The sequence below is a fragment of the Eucalyptus grandis genome, chromosome 5 (genome assembly GCF_016545825.1).
Source record: "Eucalyptus grandis isolate ANBG69807.140 chromosome 5, ASM1654582v1, whole genome shotgun sequence".
Lineage (NCBI taxonomy): Eukaryota > Viridiplantae > Streptophyta > Magnoliopsida > Myrtales > Myrtaceae > Eucalyptus > Eucalyptus grandis.
The window spans coordinates 18852773-18869892 of NC_052616.1; the positions used below are offsets into that span (position 1 = coordinate 18852773).

The 17120-nt window shown below is 38.8% G+C and overlaps 1 protein-coding gene across 1 annotated transcript; it reads right to left on the reverse strand.

The window, feature by feature from the left end:
- Nucleotides 1-3418: 3418 nt before the first annotated feature.
- On the reverse strand, nucleotides 3419-5378 carry LOC104444457 (putative expansin-B2). Its single transcript, XM_010058132.3, is given in 5 exon segments — nucleotides 3419-3969; nucleotides 4181-4374; nucleotides 4678-4715; nucleotides 4718-4789; nucleotides 5140-5378. Coding segments are annotated over 5 exon segments (819 nt in total). The 5' UTR covers nucleotides 5321-5378; the 3' UTR covers nucleotides 3419-3635.
- Nucleotides 5379-17120: the final 11742 nt, after the last annotated feature.

Consider the following 17120-nt stretch of genomic DNA (forward strand, 5'->3'; position numbering starts at 1 on the left):
ATTTTTAGAGTAGAAATTTTGTGTTGTTATCAAACGGTTATTTTTGCTTAGAAACTCTTCATCTTTAGTTTGGAGGAGAGTGCTGGATCTTTGGTGCAAATAGGATGCACGATGTGTGGACTTTGGGTTTCATTGGATTGAGAAATGTCAAGGGATGCTTCTTTTCAAGCATTGCTGTTTAAACTTGCTTGGTCTGCTACTGGAGATTACATAATGGTGGAATTGCGTTGGATGTAAATGATGTATACAGAAAGATTGTTACTGATGTTAGATTGAGATTGATTGGTTGCAAGTCTATAAAGAGCAACATTTTGCTTGGATGTCTTGAGATCCTGGACCAGGCATTAGACTGAACCGGCAGCTGCTAAAAAGCAACAGCCCTACCGTGGATTCATTAAACTAGACAAAGGATACTACGAGCCCCTAGGGTGATCAAGTCCAGAGTGAGTAGTTTGCTGACTTGAATCTTATGCCCGACCTTGTTTGTACTGAACCCTATTTTGGAACCACCCTATTTTTCCGGTCCAATTCCAAAGTCAATCCCGTTTGCACGGGAACCTATTTTGCAGCTGCCTAATATCCTATACAGTTCCGAATTTTACATTAATACATGAGAAAATAACGAAATCCTCCTAATTTATATTGAAACATTAAGCACATATGATCGATAAGTACATGAACTTTTTGACTAAACAAAATTAAGGATTCACAAGGTTAATTATCATAAACAAATATATAAGGCAAAGCAAAAATCCTATGCGATGAATGGTGCGACAGTGAGCTAGCAAGGGAGGGAAGCAAGTGAAGAAGAGAAACGATGAAGTGGGAGCGTTGTGCGAGAGGAAAAATGCAATTCTAAGATTAGAAATTAGGGGGAAAATATAGGGTTTTGGTCTTTTGGGTTTACAAAACCGGTTCCCAAATCAGTCCGGTCGATCCGGTTCCCGGGTGGGTATTTGCTCGGAACCGGTTCCCAAATCAGTTCCAACTGATTCCGAATTTGGGAACTAGTTCCTAGCCCTATTTTTTAGGTGGGGCGGTCCGGTTGCCGGGTATACCCAGTCCGGTTGTTTACCCCTATGAGCCCCATCTGGATCCAAATGAGCCCAAATACGTGGTCTCATATCAAACCCATTAATCCATCTTAGGGGAAACGAGAAATAGTCAAATATAGCCTAAGTCTTTGGCCCCAAAGTACCAAAAGTGCTTCGCAACTAAAGACCAGAGAAGGTATTTTATATGACAATCATAGCACGCGGCAGTAACATGTTATTTATGTTAAAATTACATGAGTCGGAGAATTGTGAAAAGTACCACATTCATTGTCGCTTGACTTCAACAGATCAGAAATTTAGGCACAGCCACAGTCCTTGTGTGTTAAACAGCTGATGGACATTCGAGAAAGGAACGCAAACTAGATCTGGGGTTTTTGAGTTGATGTCTAGAACGATTCGATCGCTCGATTGGGTACCTTCAAAATTGAAGGCAAGCGAGCTTAAGTATAAAGTTTGGGTTTCACAACATTGTATTAACGCTGCAGGATAGTGAAGGTACAAGAAATTGAAGAGCAGGAGAAGCCAGAAGGGATTGCAATACATGATTAAAAAATAACAAAAAAAAAAAGAAGGCAAAAGCCTCCAAATGCCTTACGTAGGCTTTGGATGAAGAACCGCAAATGCAGCATAACATCCTTCATGAACTCACTGACTTTCTTCATCTTTGGTCCGGAATTCTTGAACGACTTCTGGGGATACTGATGATGCACTTCGCGTCTACACCGAGGTCAACTATCAAAGAACAAAATTCGCTAATAATGGAAACTAAGGACATGTATGATAATGATTCCATTCTAGAAATTAATTTTCCTATTTTTATTCTCTAGATAAGTTTCTAAGCAGAAATATGCATTTGATAACCTTATAAAATTTATGCTCTTAAAATAGAAATTCGTTTAATAATAACACAAAATTCCCCCCTCCACAAGTAGTGATGGGAAGCGTTTGGCTTCTGACGACCAACAACCACGGGGGTCACCGATGACCGGCAATCAGTGGCAAGAGGCATGTAGGCAACAGCCACCAACCAACGGGCGGCCACTGGTGAACGATCAGCGATCAGTAGTAGATGGCTGGAGTCCAAGGGCCAGCGATGGGCATCCAACAACTGGTGGTGAGCAATTGGCAGCAGGCATCTGACATACGGTGGTCAGCGGTAGGCATCTAACATCCCACGAGCGATGGGTGGGTGGAGGGCAATGATGAGAGTAAACAACAAGAAGAGTTTTCATTACTCACTTTTGTTCTAGAAATAGAAAAGATAAATTATTTTAGCTTATGATTTCTTGTTGAAATATATTTCTAAAGTAGAAAGTTGTTCCATAAATAATTTAAAAAAAAATAAAATTATCTCACCAAACAAATTTATGTCCCAAATCTATTTCAAAGAACAAAAAAATAGAGAAATAAAAAAAAATAGAATGATTATCATGCGCGCCTTAAGTCACTTACCCTTTTAATGGTGGCAAGAAACAGATTTGCATCAATACCCATCTCTTCTCTGTCCATGTCAATGACGTTCATTTGACTTGATCAACAAAAAAATAAAAATCTAAATCTATTACATGAATGTCACTTCAGTTCAAAATCTCGAAATTTTACCATTTAAACATTTTAACGATTTTTTTTTTTTTTTGCTAGAGGAACCGCTTTGGCCGACAGCCGCCACGTAAACCCCCAGATGACGCTAGCGGAAAAACCACCACCCCGGCACCACACGTCAATCACCTAATAGCCCGCCAGCCCTCTTGTCACTTGCGTTGCAAAGGCTTTGAACTCCTGACCTTCCCTCAAAGGACTGAAGCCTACCTAACGAAGCCATCACAGCCGGTGGTCATTTTAACGATTTGTTAATGTAGTCTTCCGAGTCAATTTTAGCTAGAAATTATTGATGTGAACATTGATTGTCCTACGTAGTCCAAGAGTACCTTGATGGAGATTGAACTTAAATTTTAGTTAATAGTCTAACCGGGATTGAACTGAAAAATCAATTATGATGTTTCTTTTCACGTATATTACTGGAGCTAGTATTAAGTTCAAACTCGACGCACAAGAGGTTGATTTCCTAGAAATGAATTAAAGTAGTGATAGTTGGGCTGATAGGAATATGTTGAAAGGTCGGGTTCGTTAGTTTTATTTATGAATATGTATCAAAAATGGTTTCTAAGGAATTATAATTTTCATTGAGAAATTTCATTTTTTTCAAAGTGAAGAAAATACCCATTTGCATATAGATTGACACGATTTATAACCATCCATTTTGGAAGTGGTACATATATTGGTGCAAAACATAAAAGCTTTCAAGCTTCAAATACAATAGATTGGCAAGAAAAAAGGAACAAAAATACCTAAATCATTCTTGATTTTCAAAGGACAATACCATTCATTTCTCACTACTACTCTCTTTTCCAAGAGGTAGCTCATAGCTGACTAGATTACACAGAGTGGAAAAAGCAAAATAATTTCTTTTTCCACACCATCCAATATTCTAATTTTGCCTGTCACATAAAACATACAGAGCCAAATTAACTGACGATCAATCTCCATTTCTTCGTCTCCCAAGCAAACCACGCACAACCCTTAGACAGCAAAGTTGACGACCGACCGGTACGTCTGTCCGGGCTGCCACCCAGCGGGGATCACGTTGTTGGCAACCAGGGTCTTGCCGGAGTCAAGAGAGGTGAGCTTGATCGAGAATGGAGCGCGCAGCTGGCCTGCGCCATCCAACTTCCAAACCGCGCCCCACGACTGTTGCATCGGAAGCCAAGAGTCAGAGTCTAGAGCCTGCTTCAGGTTGACGGCGCCGAGCTCGCCATCCCCATCCTCGTACTCAATTAGCGCAGCGAAATAGTTGGGGTTCGAGCCGGAGTCAACGTGGAACGCCACCTTCGCGCCGGGGAAATTGCACTTTACTCTGCTTGACATTGTAAATATGTGCACATAAATAGACTTTTAATAAGCAAGTTAGACTATTTGCTGATTAGTATAAGTCTGGTGAAAGCAAAGTTTCTCGTTAATTTAAAGCACTTTTCAATGCGTTTTATCTTCCTTTTTTCCCTCTGCGCGTCTGTTAAAATTGGAATTCACTCGAAAGGATCCATAGAGAAAGGATCAACTGTACGGACTTTTGGTATTGAATTTGCAGCACCCCAGCGTTGCGAAGTTCATCGGCCTTGCCGGAGCTCGCCATGGCTCCAAAAGCCGTGCCGCTCAAATCGAAGTGAGCAGATTCAGCGACACAAGGGCCACCAGGGCATTCGTCAGTTATAACGACCGTCACCGGGTTCCCGGAACAAGCCGCATTTTCAGTGCATTTCACCTGAAATTTAATCAACAAGAGCTCAAAAGACTGCACTTCCTAACTACTACTTAATAATTTGTTTGAATAAGACAATATGTACCGAGTCAAATAATCTATTTAAATACGAAGAATTCAAACTACTTTTAATGGAAGTCTAGAAAGCGTGCCGCAGTAGATGTTTTCATGAATTCTATTCCACGATTGTTAATTTAGGAAAAGCATATCTCGTGAACATATATTAACTTTGTCCGTGGCAAATTTTCTCCAATGACGGCGAATATAAAAATAATTCGAGAAACACTTTTCTAGCAAGAGAGAAACCTGGTAACAAGCTCCACATCCTTTGCCTGATTTGAAAAAGAAGGCCCTCCTGCGGACACCATTGAAGAGAATGGAGCTTGGTCGACCCCACTCCCATACCCACATGCGCCACCTACGTACAAAATATCATACAAAGCATATTATATATAATATATTATATATGTATGTATAAATATATATGTATATTTGCAGATCAGGTGAAATGTGTAATTACTAGAGTAGTATTGTCTAGCGTTGTACTTGATTCCAGTTTGACCTCTAAGACTATATGTGTTTGGTACAAAGCCAAATCACGATTAAGCGATTGACCTAAGCTACTCATATGTCCGAACCGATTTATACTCGAAAGACTTGATAAGTCAAAATTACTGAAAGGCGTGTGATGAGACCAATGGCGCTTGCATAAAAAGATCTTTACTCCAGGTGAATTGACCAAATAAAAATATAATGTCATTCCATTACCATCGCTTCCAGCGCCGTTCGGACTCCCGTACCACGTCGCACCTGCCGGCGACCAATCACCGTTGGACTGAACTTTCGAGATGTTAAGCGATTTGGGGTTGAAGCTTTGAGACGAGTTTATGAGGAGAGAAAGGAGAAGGGCGAGAGGGAAGCAAATCGATGGAGATTGAAGAAGCGCCATGTGATTCTCGAGACACTTTGGTCAGGAGTTTGATTTCTTGCACTCAATTTGGGCGCACAACGGGCGGGTATTTATAGTCAAATTGAGAGCGCAAAATTCCACTAAATCGGAGTCCTTGTCGTCATTGGAGAATTTTCGGCCATAGTTTTTACCATCATTTATTGTTATTTTATATGGTTTCCTCGCACTATAACTTTTCTTGCAAGCTGAGTAATCCGACGCAATGATCTCCGTAACTATTTTGGCGACGGATCATGGGACGTTTTGATGTAAAACAACATGCAAATACCTTCATGGAAACATTAGAGCATCATAAGAGCAGACAGTTCCACAAATCCGAAATGTCACAGATTTCAAATGTGTTTTGTAGATTTTCTAGTTATGTTTTGATAACTTTCCATTTTATCAATATATTTTTCTTAATTTTGTTATTCGATTTCAGTTACTTGGTTATTTTCTAAATGACGACCTCCATATAAATAGGCATCTAAAATATTGTAATCTGCACTTTATTATTCAAAATAAATGCTATCTTTTGGAATTCTTTCCAAGAATAACTTCCTCTGCCTCACGTTTGAATCATTGAAGTATGGATTCATGCAGATTTTACGGCAAATAAAGAATTGGCAACAAGGGTCTACGCAGATTTTCGTGAGGGTCAACGGAATTAGTTTGGATATCGCACGTATGCGTGCGCATCTCTACGCATACCTCTTAGTACTTGCAAAAGCATTCATCAATCGACATCTACGAATGTCTTCAAGCTAACTGCAATTACTTCAAATCATTCTAAAGGCGAGATCTAGCTCCTCTTTTTCTTTGAGATTAGAGAACCAGGCATGCTTCTTAGGCTGGTAGAAGGAATATGGCAAGAGGCACTTCCGGCTCCATAACATAATTCCACGTATATAGAAAAAATAATTTGGAACATTTAATCTTAGTCTTTTTTAATTTTCATGCCGACAAAATCTTACATGACTATGGGGAGTAAGATATAAGAAAAAATCCATCTATCTTTATACTATTTGCATAACATTATCGAAGAGATTTCTCGAGATTTGCATAGTTAATTGAGGCATTTAGGGATTTCCAGCTCAAAAGCTAGAATTAATTTTTAAAATCCCACAAAGTGCGTGTAAACTACTCTAGAGCAAGGCCACTTTGCACAAGCCACATGTTTAGATTTAACTTATTCATGGGGCATTCAAAGTGTTCGGTTGGCCTCTAGGTTGTTAGGCTTGTGTGCTCCTCTCTCTCTCTCTCTCTCTCTCTCTCTCTCTCTCTCTCTCTCTCTCTAACCATAATTCTAGGATTACCAAACTAAAGTTGTCCAATTCTTTGACACAAGAAACTGTTACCCTTAGAATTTTCTGTTGGAAGGTCTAGGTCCACCGTCCAACTTTATCATTGAGAAGCACAGCCACAACTGCAAATCAAGAATTTAGGCATAGTTGGTCTTTTTTTATGTATTCTATGTAATGTTGAGGAACCAGAAGATTAATAATTACGATGTAACTGTTAGAATACAGAAAATAAAAGTATATTTAGGGGGAAAAAACAATCTTATCTATAAGCATGTGGTGGTCATGAACCGACCTCTGTATGTTTACGGAATTTTTCTTAATGCAATTGAAACTTGCGCACATGTACCTTGACAAGACCATGAACGAAATTGTTTATTGTAAAAAAATTTGGAGGTGATAGAGCGGAAATCTCTCTGATTGGACATCCAACGTCCTCAAGTTTGTCCAGGCATACGAATTTTTGGCGTTCGTCCAAGCGGCTAAGTCTAAAAAGCAGTTATCCACCCGAATAAATATCATCCCATGCGATAGAGACTGCTTCGTTTATATTATTGTCCAACGTCTCGAGCAGACTATCAAAGTTGACATTTTACCAACAATTTATTTTGGCCAACGCGTTCCTCCAATTGATTGATTAAGACAAAATAGGCACACATGTTCTAGGGGAAAAAGAGATTAGCTCTCCAATTTATTAATTGATCAAGTTACTATATACATTCAAAGGTGAATATAAGCATCACAGGTTAAATTCAATAATCTCCTAAGCTGAAATGTCCGGTCATGGTGTCGATAATATATGTATTTAACAAGAATTGTGAGGTTGACATAGTATATTGCGAGAATTGACTCATTAATGTATGATTTTATCTGAAATAAATAAATAAATAAATAAATAATAGTAAGAAGAGAAGCAAGTTACTCCACGCCGCACATACATACTCCCACGAAATCAGGCGATCCTGTCGCGAATGACTCGATGTAGAGTCATCTGGGCTTTCTACGAGTCACCAGGATTTAAGGACTGCCTGCGGCATCCAGCAGAGACAAAAACAGGGCAAAACCCTCGTCACGAAAGCGAGACATGTTCGTTGATGCAGCCGTTAATGGAGGTTATGGGCCGTTGAAGATCGTCCTCGCACCGTCACTTCAGGTTTAATCTATCAATTTCCGCTCCACCTTTCGAAGAAGAAGAGCGACTCCCGCTACGCAATGAGTGGCGAGAATTAGGGTTCCTTCGCAGGCTGAATTTGCGGGCACCGTTTAACCCGTCGATGACAAAAGCTCAGATCCGGAGCATCTACGCTCGTTTTGTCTTAATTCGAGGTTGTCCAAAATTTTGCCTTTTAAATCAACAAACTTGACAACAATTGGATGTAATAAGTGTAATTATTATCATTGGTTGGCGATTGAGGGGAATAATTTTCTCCATTCGAGAAGTCGCACGACAGTGGTTCGATTTTTTCCACGGATTCGATTTCACTTTCAAATCCTCAAATTTCAAAAGTGATGGAAAACGTCCACGTGGGTATCGCCATCAGCCGATAGAAACAGGATTAAGACGTTGATTCTTGACAGGTTACTGGGTTGGTGCCACGTGGTAGTCGCTTTCAGAGGGGAGAAAATTTTTGTTCATAAGTTTCTAATCGAAGAAATGCTGATTCCTTCCCAGTCAACATGATTTTCGCAATGGAGAAGAAAGAATTTTAAGAGAAAATAACATTCAAGCGGATTAAGATTAGTTTGTGAAATTGATATATTTTACGTTAAATGTGATCTGCTTGTCCTCTGTACATTAGATTAGTACACCAAGGATAAAGTTGATAACCTTTCCAATCATGCGATTCCATGGTGAGGCACTAGACTAACATACATCATGAACAACAAAGAACAAAGATTATAGGTTATAGATTATAGATCAGACTACGTATGTTCAATAATCATCTCTTGTAATATAAATACCTTTCAAATTTGATATTGTGATGCAAATTAGAAACACCCATCTTTTATCGTTCATCACAATATCAAAGCGTTGCCCAAAAACAAATCATATTTGAGAGTCATGTCTCAACTTAGATCCCTCATATTCTCCGTTCATATACCTTTTTTTTTTTTTTGGTGGGGGGGGCTGGCTTCGGGGGGTTCCACAAGTCGCAAATATTAGGTTCACGTACGTTAGGCTTTCCTCATTATATCAGCCTCCGTATGGACCTTCTATTTTGTCTCTATGACTTTCATCTTTACCTTGCTGTTGCTTGTCATTGTTACGCTACAACAAAGTGTGGATATGCCTACCCTTTGTTCATCGCGATTTTAGGAAGCCGCCGCTTCCACGACTCTGGAGCCGCGATAAATCCGGAACCGCAACGAAAGACGTTATGCGGAAAGCGCGACGCTAATGCAATTCAAAGGGAAACATTTGACTCGCGCCTAATCTTTGCATTTTGTCCAGCCCACCCTAATTGTCCACTCTCTCTCTCTCTCTCTCTCTCTCTCTCTCTCTCTCTCTCTCTCTCTCTCTCTCATCGGGTTTGAATCGTTTGTCATCGAGCTATGTATTTGTCCTTTTTACGCTGAATCGAATTTTCTCTTGACTAACGATGGAAACTCTGGCTCTGAATGCTGCAACGTTATGCTCTTTGATCTAGGAACATGATACAGAAAAATAGTTCATCCGTATTATGGTAGTACAAAGCTTTTGCATAAGTACAAGCTTTCGGATTAGGACCTGAAGTTGAATACATTTAGTGGCGGTTGGTGAACTGCATGTGAAGGACGTGATATTATACAATATATCTAGCGTCTTTAACGAGTAAAAATCTGATGTCTGACTTTTGCTCTTGTTCTTCATCGTGCTAAATAAACAATGCACTTGTTTGGAGCCTGAAAAATATGTTCTAATTTATGCTTATTTTTATGCAAGTTAAGCTAGCATAGTTGACTTTATGGGAGAACATTCAAGGATTAAATTCACTGGATAAATTACCCTGGCTATGCTTAAGGGATTTCAATGAGATTTTGTATTATTGGGAGAAGGTGGGTAAGAGAATGGCTGAAACATACTGGTTAAGTACCTTTAGAGACTTTCTCAATGCTTGTATCACTTGGGCTAATAATCGCGAAGGAAAGGAATATGTATAAGAGAGTTAGAAACGCGTAACTTGTAGCATTGAGTGGAGAATTTTGTATTCTCTGCTACACCAATGAAAAGAATCAAGTTGTTCAAGTTTGAAGCATTCTGAACCGAAAATGAAGAGTGTGGAAAAATTGTAAAGCAGGAATGAAACTCTCCACCCTTTGGTAATTTGAGCTTAGCCTGTAAGTTGAAGCTTTATCTAAAGAGCTAGAGTGGAGCAAGAAGGCTTTCCCTAATTATATTAAGGAGATTAATGTTTTAAAAGGGGAAATCCAGCATGTGCTTAATGCACAAAATTTGAATTTTGCAAGAAACAAGGTGAAACAACTAACGAAAAAAATTGAGCAGTGTTAGAGACAGGAGGAGATGTATTGAGGCTTGCGTTCAAGAATCAATTGGCTAAAATGAGGAAATAAGAACACTACAACAATACAAAAAAGGAAGAGGAACAGAATTTCAACATTGAAAAAGTCAGAAAATGGCTGGATTCGTGAGCCTAGAGAACTTAAGAAGATGATAGCAGAATTTTTTGAAGATATATAGTGTGGGCATGCGATATTTAGATCCTGTGCGTACAAAATTGCCCCGTCCTTCTTACGAAAGAGATGAACCAAAAGCTAACCTCGGAAGTAACGACGGAGGAGGTAAAAAGGGTTGTATTTGAGATGGGAGCCTCAAAAGCACTAGGTCTAGATGATCTTAATGGTCAATTTTATAAACTATGTTGGAAAGATATCAAAATAGGGTTGTTTCAAACAATGAGACATTTCTTTGAGACTGGGTATCTTAATCCAGAGATTAATAAAACCTACATTACATTGATCCCAAAAGTGCCTAACCCCAAGAGTTTGGATCAGTTTTGACCCATCAGTTTGTGCAACTTTGTGTACAATTTTTTTTTTGAAAGTCTTGGCAAATCAATTAAAACCATGGCTACCCGATATCATAGGTGCTAAGTAAAGTGCTTTTGTGGGAGGAAGACAAATACAAGATAATATTCTAATGGTTCAGGAGGTCCTTCGTCAATTGAGAATATGTGATCGAAAAAAGAAGTTTCAAGCTATCCTAAAACTTGATATGAAAAAGGCATATGACAAAGTGGAATAGGATTTCTTGGAGGCATGTATGCTGAAAATATGGTTTGGTGAGATGTGGGTATATGGGGTGATGACTTGTGCCGCAACTATTTCACTCAGTGTAAAATTCAACGGAAAGCCTCTACCCTTCTTCTAGCCCCGTAGAGGGCTTCAACAAGGTGATCATATCTTCCCATATCTCTTTTTATACTAATGGCAAATTCATTGTCATTTTTAATTAAACCAACAATTGAGTAGGGCACTATTATTGGGATAAAATTAAACAGGCACTACTCAACGCTCTCTCACCTATTATTTGCATATGATTATATTTTCTTCCTAGATAGAACAGTAAGAGAGTGTCAAAACCTAGCTCTAATTCTTAATAAATATTGCTATGTTTTTGGACAAGTTGTCAATTTGAATAAGTTAGGTATTTCATTTAGGCATTTCATTTAATAAAGGGTGTCCACAAATTTGGATAAGAAACATGGCAAATGAATTGAGAGTCCTTATAGTCGAGAAGACTAGAAAATATTTGGTAATTCCATCCGAATGGGGAGCTTCAAAAAAGCAAATGTTTTGTGTGGTTATTAGCTAGAATGAATAGAGGACTAGAAAGAAAAGTTGATTTCAAAAGTTAGAAATGAAATCCTCCTCAAGACGGTGGTTCAAGCATTGCCTCAATATGACATGTCTATTTTTAAAATCTCGGTTTCTATATGCAAATATATGGAAAGATGAATAGCTTCCTTTTGGTGGAAAAACAGCAAATCTAAATCAATGTTGCACTAGAGAAGATGGGAGATATTGAAATTGAGGAAAGATTCACAAGGAATGGACTTCAGAGACCTAATATATTTTAATAAGGCTTGCTTGGAAAACAAGCCTGGAGAATATCTCAAGAAACACCTTCTTTATGGTGTCAAATTTTAAAGGGAAAAAGTCATGAAAAACTCTGTACTTTGCCAACTGTGACACATTATCCCAAACTTTTTTTTTTATGATACTAAAAACCTCAAACTTTAGCCCACGTGACACATCTACCCTCTATTAGGGTTCCATGACACAGTTAAATATCCTACGTCGCCATTGACATGGATGATGGAATGCAAATAGCGCTCATGTGACACCCGCATTTAAGAAGTAAAACGGTTCTGACGTAGCTGAAGAAATAAAAAGGCCATCATGTGTCCCACCCTCTCTGAGTAGCTTCTCGTTCAAAACTCCATGCTCCATGTTCAAGAGCTCTTTGAAGCTCAATTGTTCTACATCTCCACGAGTGAGCCCTTTCCTTGTGCTCCATGCCTCTCTCACTTGCTTTACTTGAAAGCTCCATTGCTCCATTGTTCCCTCCCCCCTCTTTCTGCCTCTCTTGTTGAATTGAAAAACACATTTGCCCCAAATTCTAGGGTTTGTTCATGCCATCTCTCTCTGAAAAATCTCATATGCTCTCTCGATCGATGCCTCCACGTTCTCTAGTGGTCAATGTTCCCTCTCCATCTCTCTGAAAAATCTCATATGTTCCCTCTCCATCTCTCTGAAGCTTCCTTCGTTGGTCGGCTCATTGCTCCACACGAGACTTGCTCGATTTGGGACTCGCTCAAAGAAGCTCGATTTTAACTTGGCAATCATAGCTTCTGGAGTGTTTGTGGTGTTTTTCGTACCTCAATTTGATCTAATAAAGTTGACGGGAGAATGGTCAAAAAATAGAGTTGAAGAGCTTGTGGTGCCATCCGCCGCCAGGACAACGCCGATTTGGGGATAGGCGGGTTGATTTTCAGGGCCAAATATGGTTGAGCTGGGAAGTGCTCAATCTAAACCACTTAAGAAGGGACAGCACGTCGGTTTCGGATTCTCCCTCTGATAATATATCCTCATTTCTTTTCCTCCCCGATATCGAGGTGTATCAAGAGGCTCTAGGTAAGAAGTGTATCAAGAAAACCTCAAAAGGAAACGGTGGATGCTGAGAGTTTCTGGGGTGATTTGCTTAATGGGTCTAGGAATTTAAAGTTGGGAAGAAGGATGTGAGGGTTGGATTCATAGATGGGGTTAGATCTTTTCCTCTCTCTTCTCCATCTCAAAATTCGCATTGGGTCTTAAGCATGTTTGCTCAGGAAAAAATTGACCTGCCGAATTCATATTGCTATAAAACTGATATGTCGAATCTCTCTCTGGTAACTACTTTTTGTATCTTGAGTCGGAGCATATCCGTTAACAAGTGCATGTAAATTGAACGATGCCATGTTGGCCGTAAGGTTAGCCACAAGCAACGAGACAACGCCTTGAACTAACTAGTAGGAATTAAATTGGTAGTCTCGAGCCTTGACCAGTGAATTTGAGCATAAATTGGCAATCATAAGAGACATTAGACATTGTGTTGAATTGGGTGTAGTGATTTAGTAGAGTGCATATACCTTGCCACGGTGTCAAATGCTTTGTTGTTATTATTATTATGAGACAACTCAGATCATATCCTCAGATGATTTTCATCATTAACCATCACAAGCTTTAAATTTTCAAATATAGAAAGCAGACCAATTTTTGCTTTCAATCAAACAAAAAATATCAATGTTGTGCTGTGAATTTGTTATGGTTAGATTACAAATATAGCTGCACAAACACATCATTTGGTCCTTAACATCTCACCTTTCTTTCTTCCACTAATTCTCTCTCTGTTCTCTTGTTAGGATTTGGAGGACAAACTTCACCAAGGTGGTCCATTTGACCCGTCGGGTCTTGCTAAGGACTTGGACCAGGCTACCATCCTCAAGGTGAAGGAGATAAAGAACAGCCACCTCATCATGTTGTCCATGCTCGGTTTCTTCTTGCAAGCATATGTTACTGGGGAGGGACTTATCGAGAATCTTGCAAAGCACCTTAGCAACCCATTCAAAAACAACTTGCTCACTATGATTGCCAGAACAGCAGAAAAAACTCCTACCCTGTGATTTTAGGTCTTGAGATTATCCTCTTAAATATGGGAATGAGTTGTACATTTCAATGAGACAGCTTGAGGCATTAATCAGAATTTTTACTTGGAACTTTCTCTCTTGTGATCTATGTAGAGGGCTTGATCAAGTTGGCCCTGAAGATTGTAACATCTTGAATATTCTTTTGTCATCATATGTGCAAAATCTTCTTTAGCACACTAATGTACAATTGTTTTTCACTTTTATTGTCATGACCTGATTGAACTTTGAACTTTGAAGTACTCGTCCTCCATATAATTAAGATTGCTCAAACTAAGTGACTCTCTTGTTGTTGCCACATATCATTCTTGTCATATCTCAATATTTGTCCTATTATGGCATCAGGTAGTTTCTTGGCTTTAGTCTCCTGCACAAAAAGATAATGACGCTAAAGCAGGTCCCTCACTCTGCAGTTCTCATTTCCTTCACACACTTTATCATCAATCCTGAAGAGAAGTGAAAGTGATAGAAGAAATGAGGGAAAGTGGAAGTCTCAACTGAAAGCAAAATAAATAATCTAATTACATCAGCATATCCACAATTATATAGTGATTCTAATTAGTGTTTAACTTGGATTACAACAAAAAATGAACTCTTGCGGTTCAACCAAAAAGGAATTTGGATTACAGTCAAAAGGCTTGTACTCTTTGTTTTCATTTACAACCAAACGAGCACCAAGCAACTCTTTGTTGGTGTTGAATTTAGATTACAACCAAAAAGGAACAAGCAACAACTTATTGGCTATGAACAATTGGATGGAATTCACATATACTTCAATGTGGAGCATTACTTGTAGATTATTGAGTTCCACATGGTCCAAAAGCCTTAGTTGAGACATGATTAGTCTGACTTGCAGATTCTTGTGTTCTTGTATCTCCTTATCTAGTAGATGTCCTTTTCACCATGGCTAGTCTCGGAAGTTTTCCTCGTCTCCCCCTTTTACCCTGCATAGAAAAGCATGAGTAAGTTACAATAAGTATTGTCATGAGACTATGTTAGTATCAAAGACTTGGGCCTATATAAGTTTTCTTGGTCTTCCTTTTTCTCTTACCGAAGGTTTGATTTGTTTTGTTGCTAAAGGCTTCAGACATGTTCTCTTGTTGTGTCCCAAGTCCGACAATTTGAGTATGAGATGATTACCCCCAACTTTTGCCAATTTATTCGAATTAGTATTTGGATTAACCATGGCCTTCCCCTTTCTTGTCCTTTTCTTAGCATTCTCACCTTGCTTATTGCATTGTTTCTTGGGTCTCTCTGGAAGCTTTCTGAATGGCGGAGGCAATATTGGCTCTTCAGTGGATAGTGGCCACATTTTCTTCCCATTCAATATCGGTAGTGGGAATTGGTAGCATCTTTCATAAGCATTATTTTTGAAACAATCATCAACATACCGATTAATCTTATACTTCATATAATTAATGCATGAGATAGCATGGCTACAGGGTATTCCTCCCATTACCAACGCACACATCCTCCCTCTCAAGTCTACTTCAAATCGATCATCATTGACTTCAACTTCAAATTTTTCCCCAATACATGATTTGGTAACACAATACCTAGACTTCATCTTTGCTTCCTCGACATTTGCCCTAATTCGTGGACATAATTCATCTTGGAAGCCTATCATCAACTGGCTTTTCTCATACATTCTCACCATCAAAACTGTTTTTATTGCCTCTAGCATATCAACAATTGGCATCTCTCTTTGCTTGCAAATGTATGCATTAAAAGTTTCACTCAAATTGTTCTCAATGGCATCACATTTTCACCTAGCCTTTATGAATGCCCTACAGAAATGCTTTGGCCCTTGCCTCATGAAATCTTCATAGGCATCAACAAATTCCCTCTTCATTCGTTCAATTGCTATATTGAATTCAACCTCGTATGTGGCATATGCAACTCTCCAGAAGTAATTTCGAAATGTTTCTCCCTTGTACAATTTTTTCCAGTTTGCATAATATGCCTTGAACAATTCCTATGTTCTACACAAGGAGCCAATGAAGAACCTGCATTGATAAGACCCTGCAAAACATAATTGAAATGCCATTAATAAAGCCTTGCAAGACATAATTCAACAACTATTATAAAAGAATTGATGAAATTTGAGACTCATTCTACCTTTTGTTGATCACTTATGAAAGTCTAATCATCACCTCTACCTACTTGAAGATCTGTAAATAGAAACTTAAGGAACCAAGTCCAATTTTCTTGTGTTTCTGCTTCAACAACAGCCCATGCGACTAGAAACATCTGATTATTTCCATCTCTTCCAACAGCACAAAGTAGCATTTGCTTTACTACGGTTTTAATAAAACAACAATCTAGTCCAATCACTTTCCTACAACCTTCTAGACAACCCTTTTTCAGACGTTCAAAGCCCACATAAAATCTCTTAAACCTGTTTTGTGGTTGTCTAAGTAAAAGATGAAATGTGTTATTCTTACTAGATTGCTCCAATTGAGCTTTATAAGATGCCAATAACTTATATTGCTCAACAAATGGACCCCGAATAGTCTTAAGAGCTCTATTAATTGCTCTATAACAGGTTCTTCTATTGAGCATAAGTCCCCACATCTCCATTGCATCTGCCTACAATTGTGTTGTGGTATATTTCAAATTAGCTCTAATCTTAGGCAAGAACTATTCTACAAGCCATATGTGAAATGCACTTCTATTTCTCATGCTTCTAGGGCAAGTATGTTTTTCTTCAATAGTCTTGACAACAAATGTTTTCTCTTTGTTGAGCCAACTACCATAAAGGGACCATTTACATCCGGTCACACACTTCGCATGCATCTTTTTAAATTCACTTTTCTTCCAACTAATATTGTAACCATTTGTGATTGTATATTTCTGCACTGCCCTCTTAAATTGAATATGAGACTCAAATCTCATGCCTACTTGAAATTGCAATTCTCTATGATTGCAGCTAGAGTCATATATAATTGTCAAAGGTCTTGTTTGGTCACATACTTCCTCATCTCTAGAGTTAAGAGGACTCAGATTTTCATGCCCTTTAATGTCCTCATCATTTTCATCCTTATTCATGTCTTCTTGTCCATCATCAATAGCAAATGTCGCCTCCCTCACCATCCCCACCTCATGTATCCCTTCCTCATCTCTAGATATAATGTATCCATCACACTTCCAGCTTAATAAATCAATCTCAGTATCATCACTCTCACTATCTCCACTTTGGCTAGCACAAACATAATCAAGCCTCGCCTCAGTCCTAAACACCAATTCAATTCCAACTTCATCGCTTAATTCAACTCTAACCTCATTATCTCTACCCTGGCTAGCACCCCTTGTTCC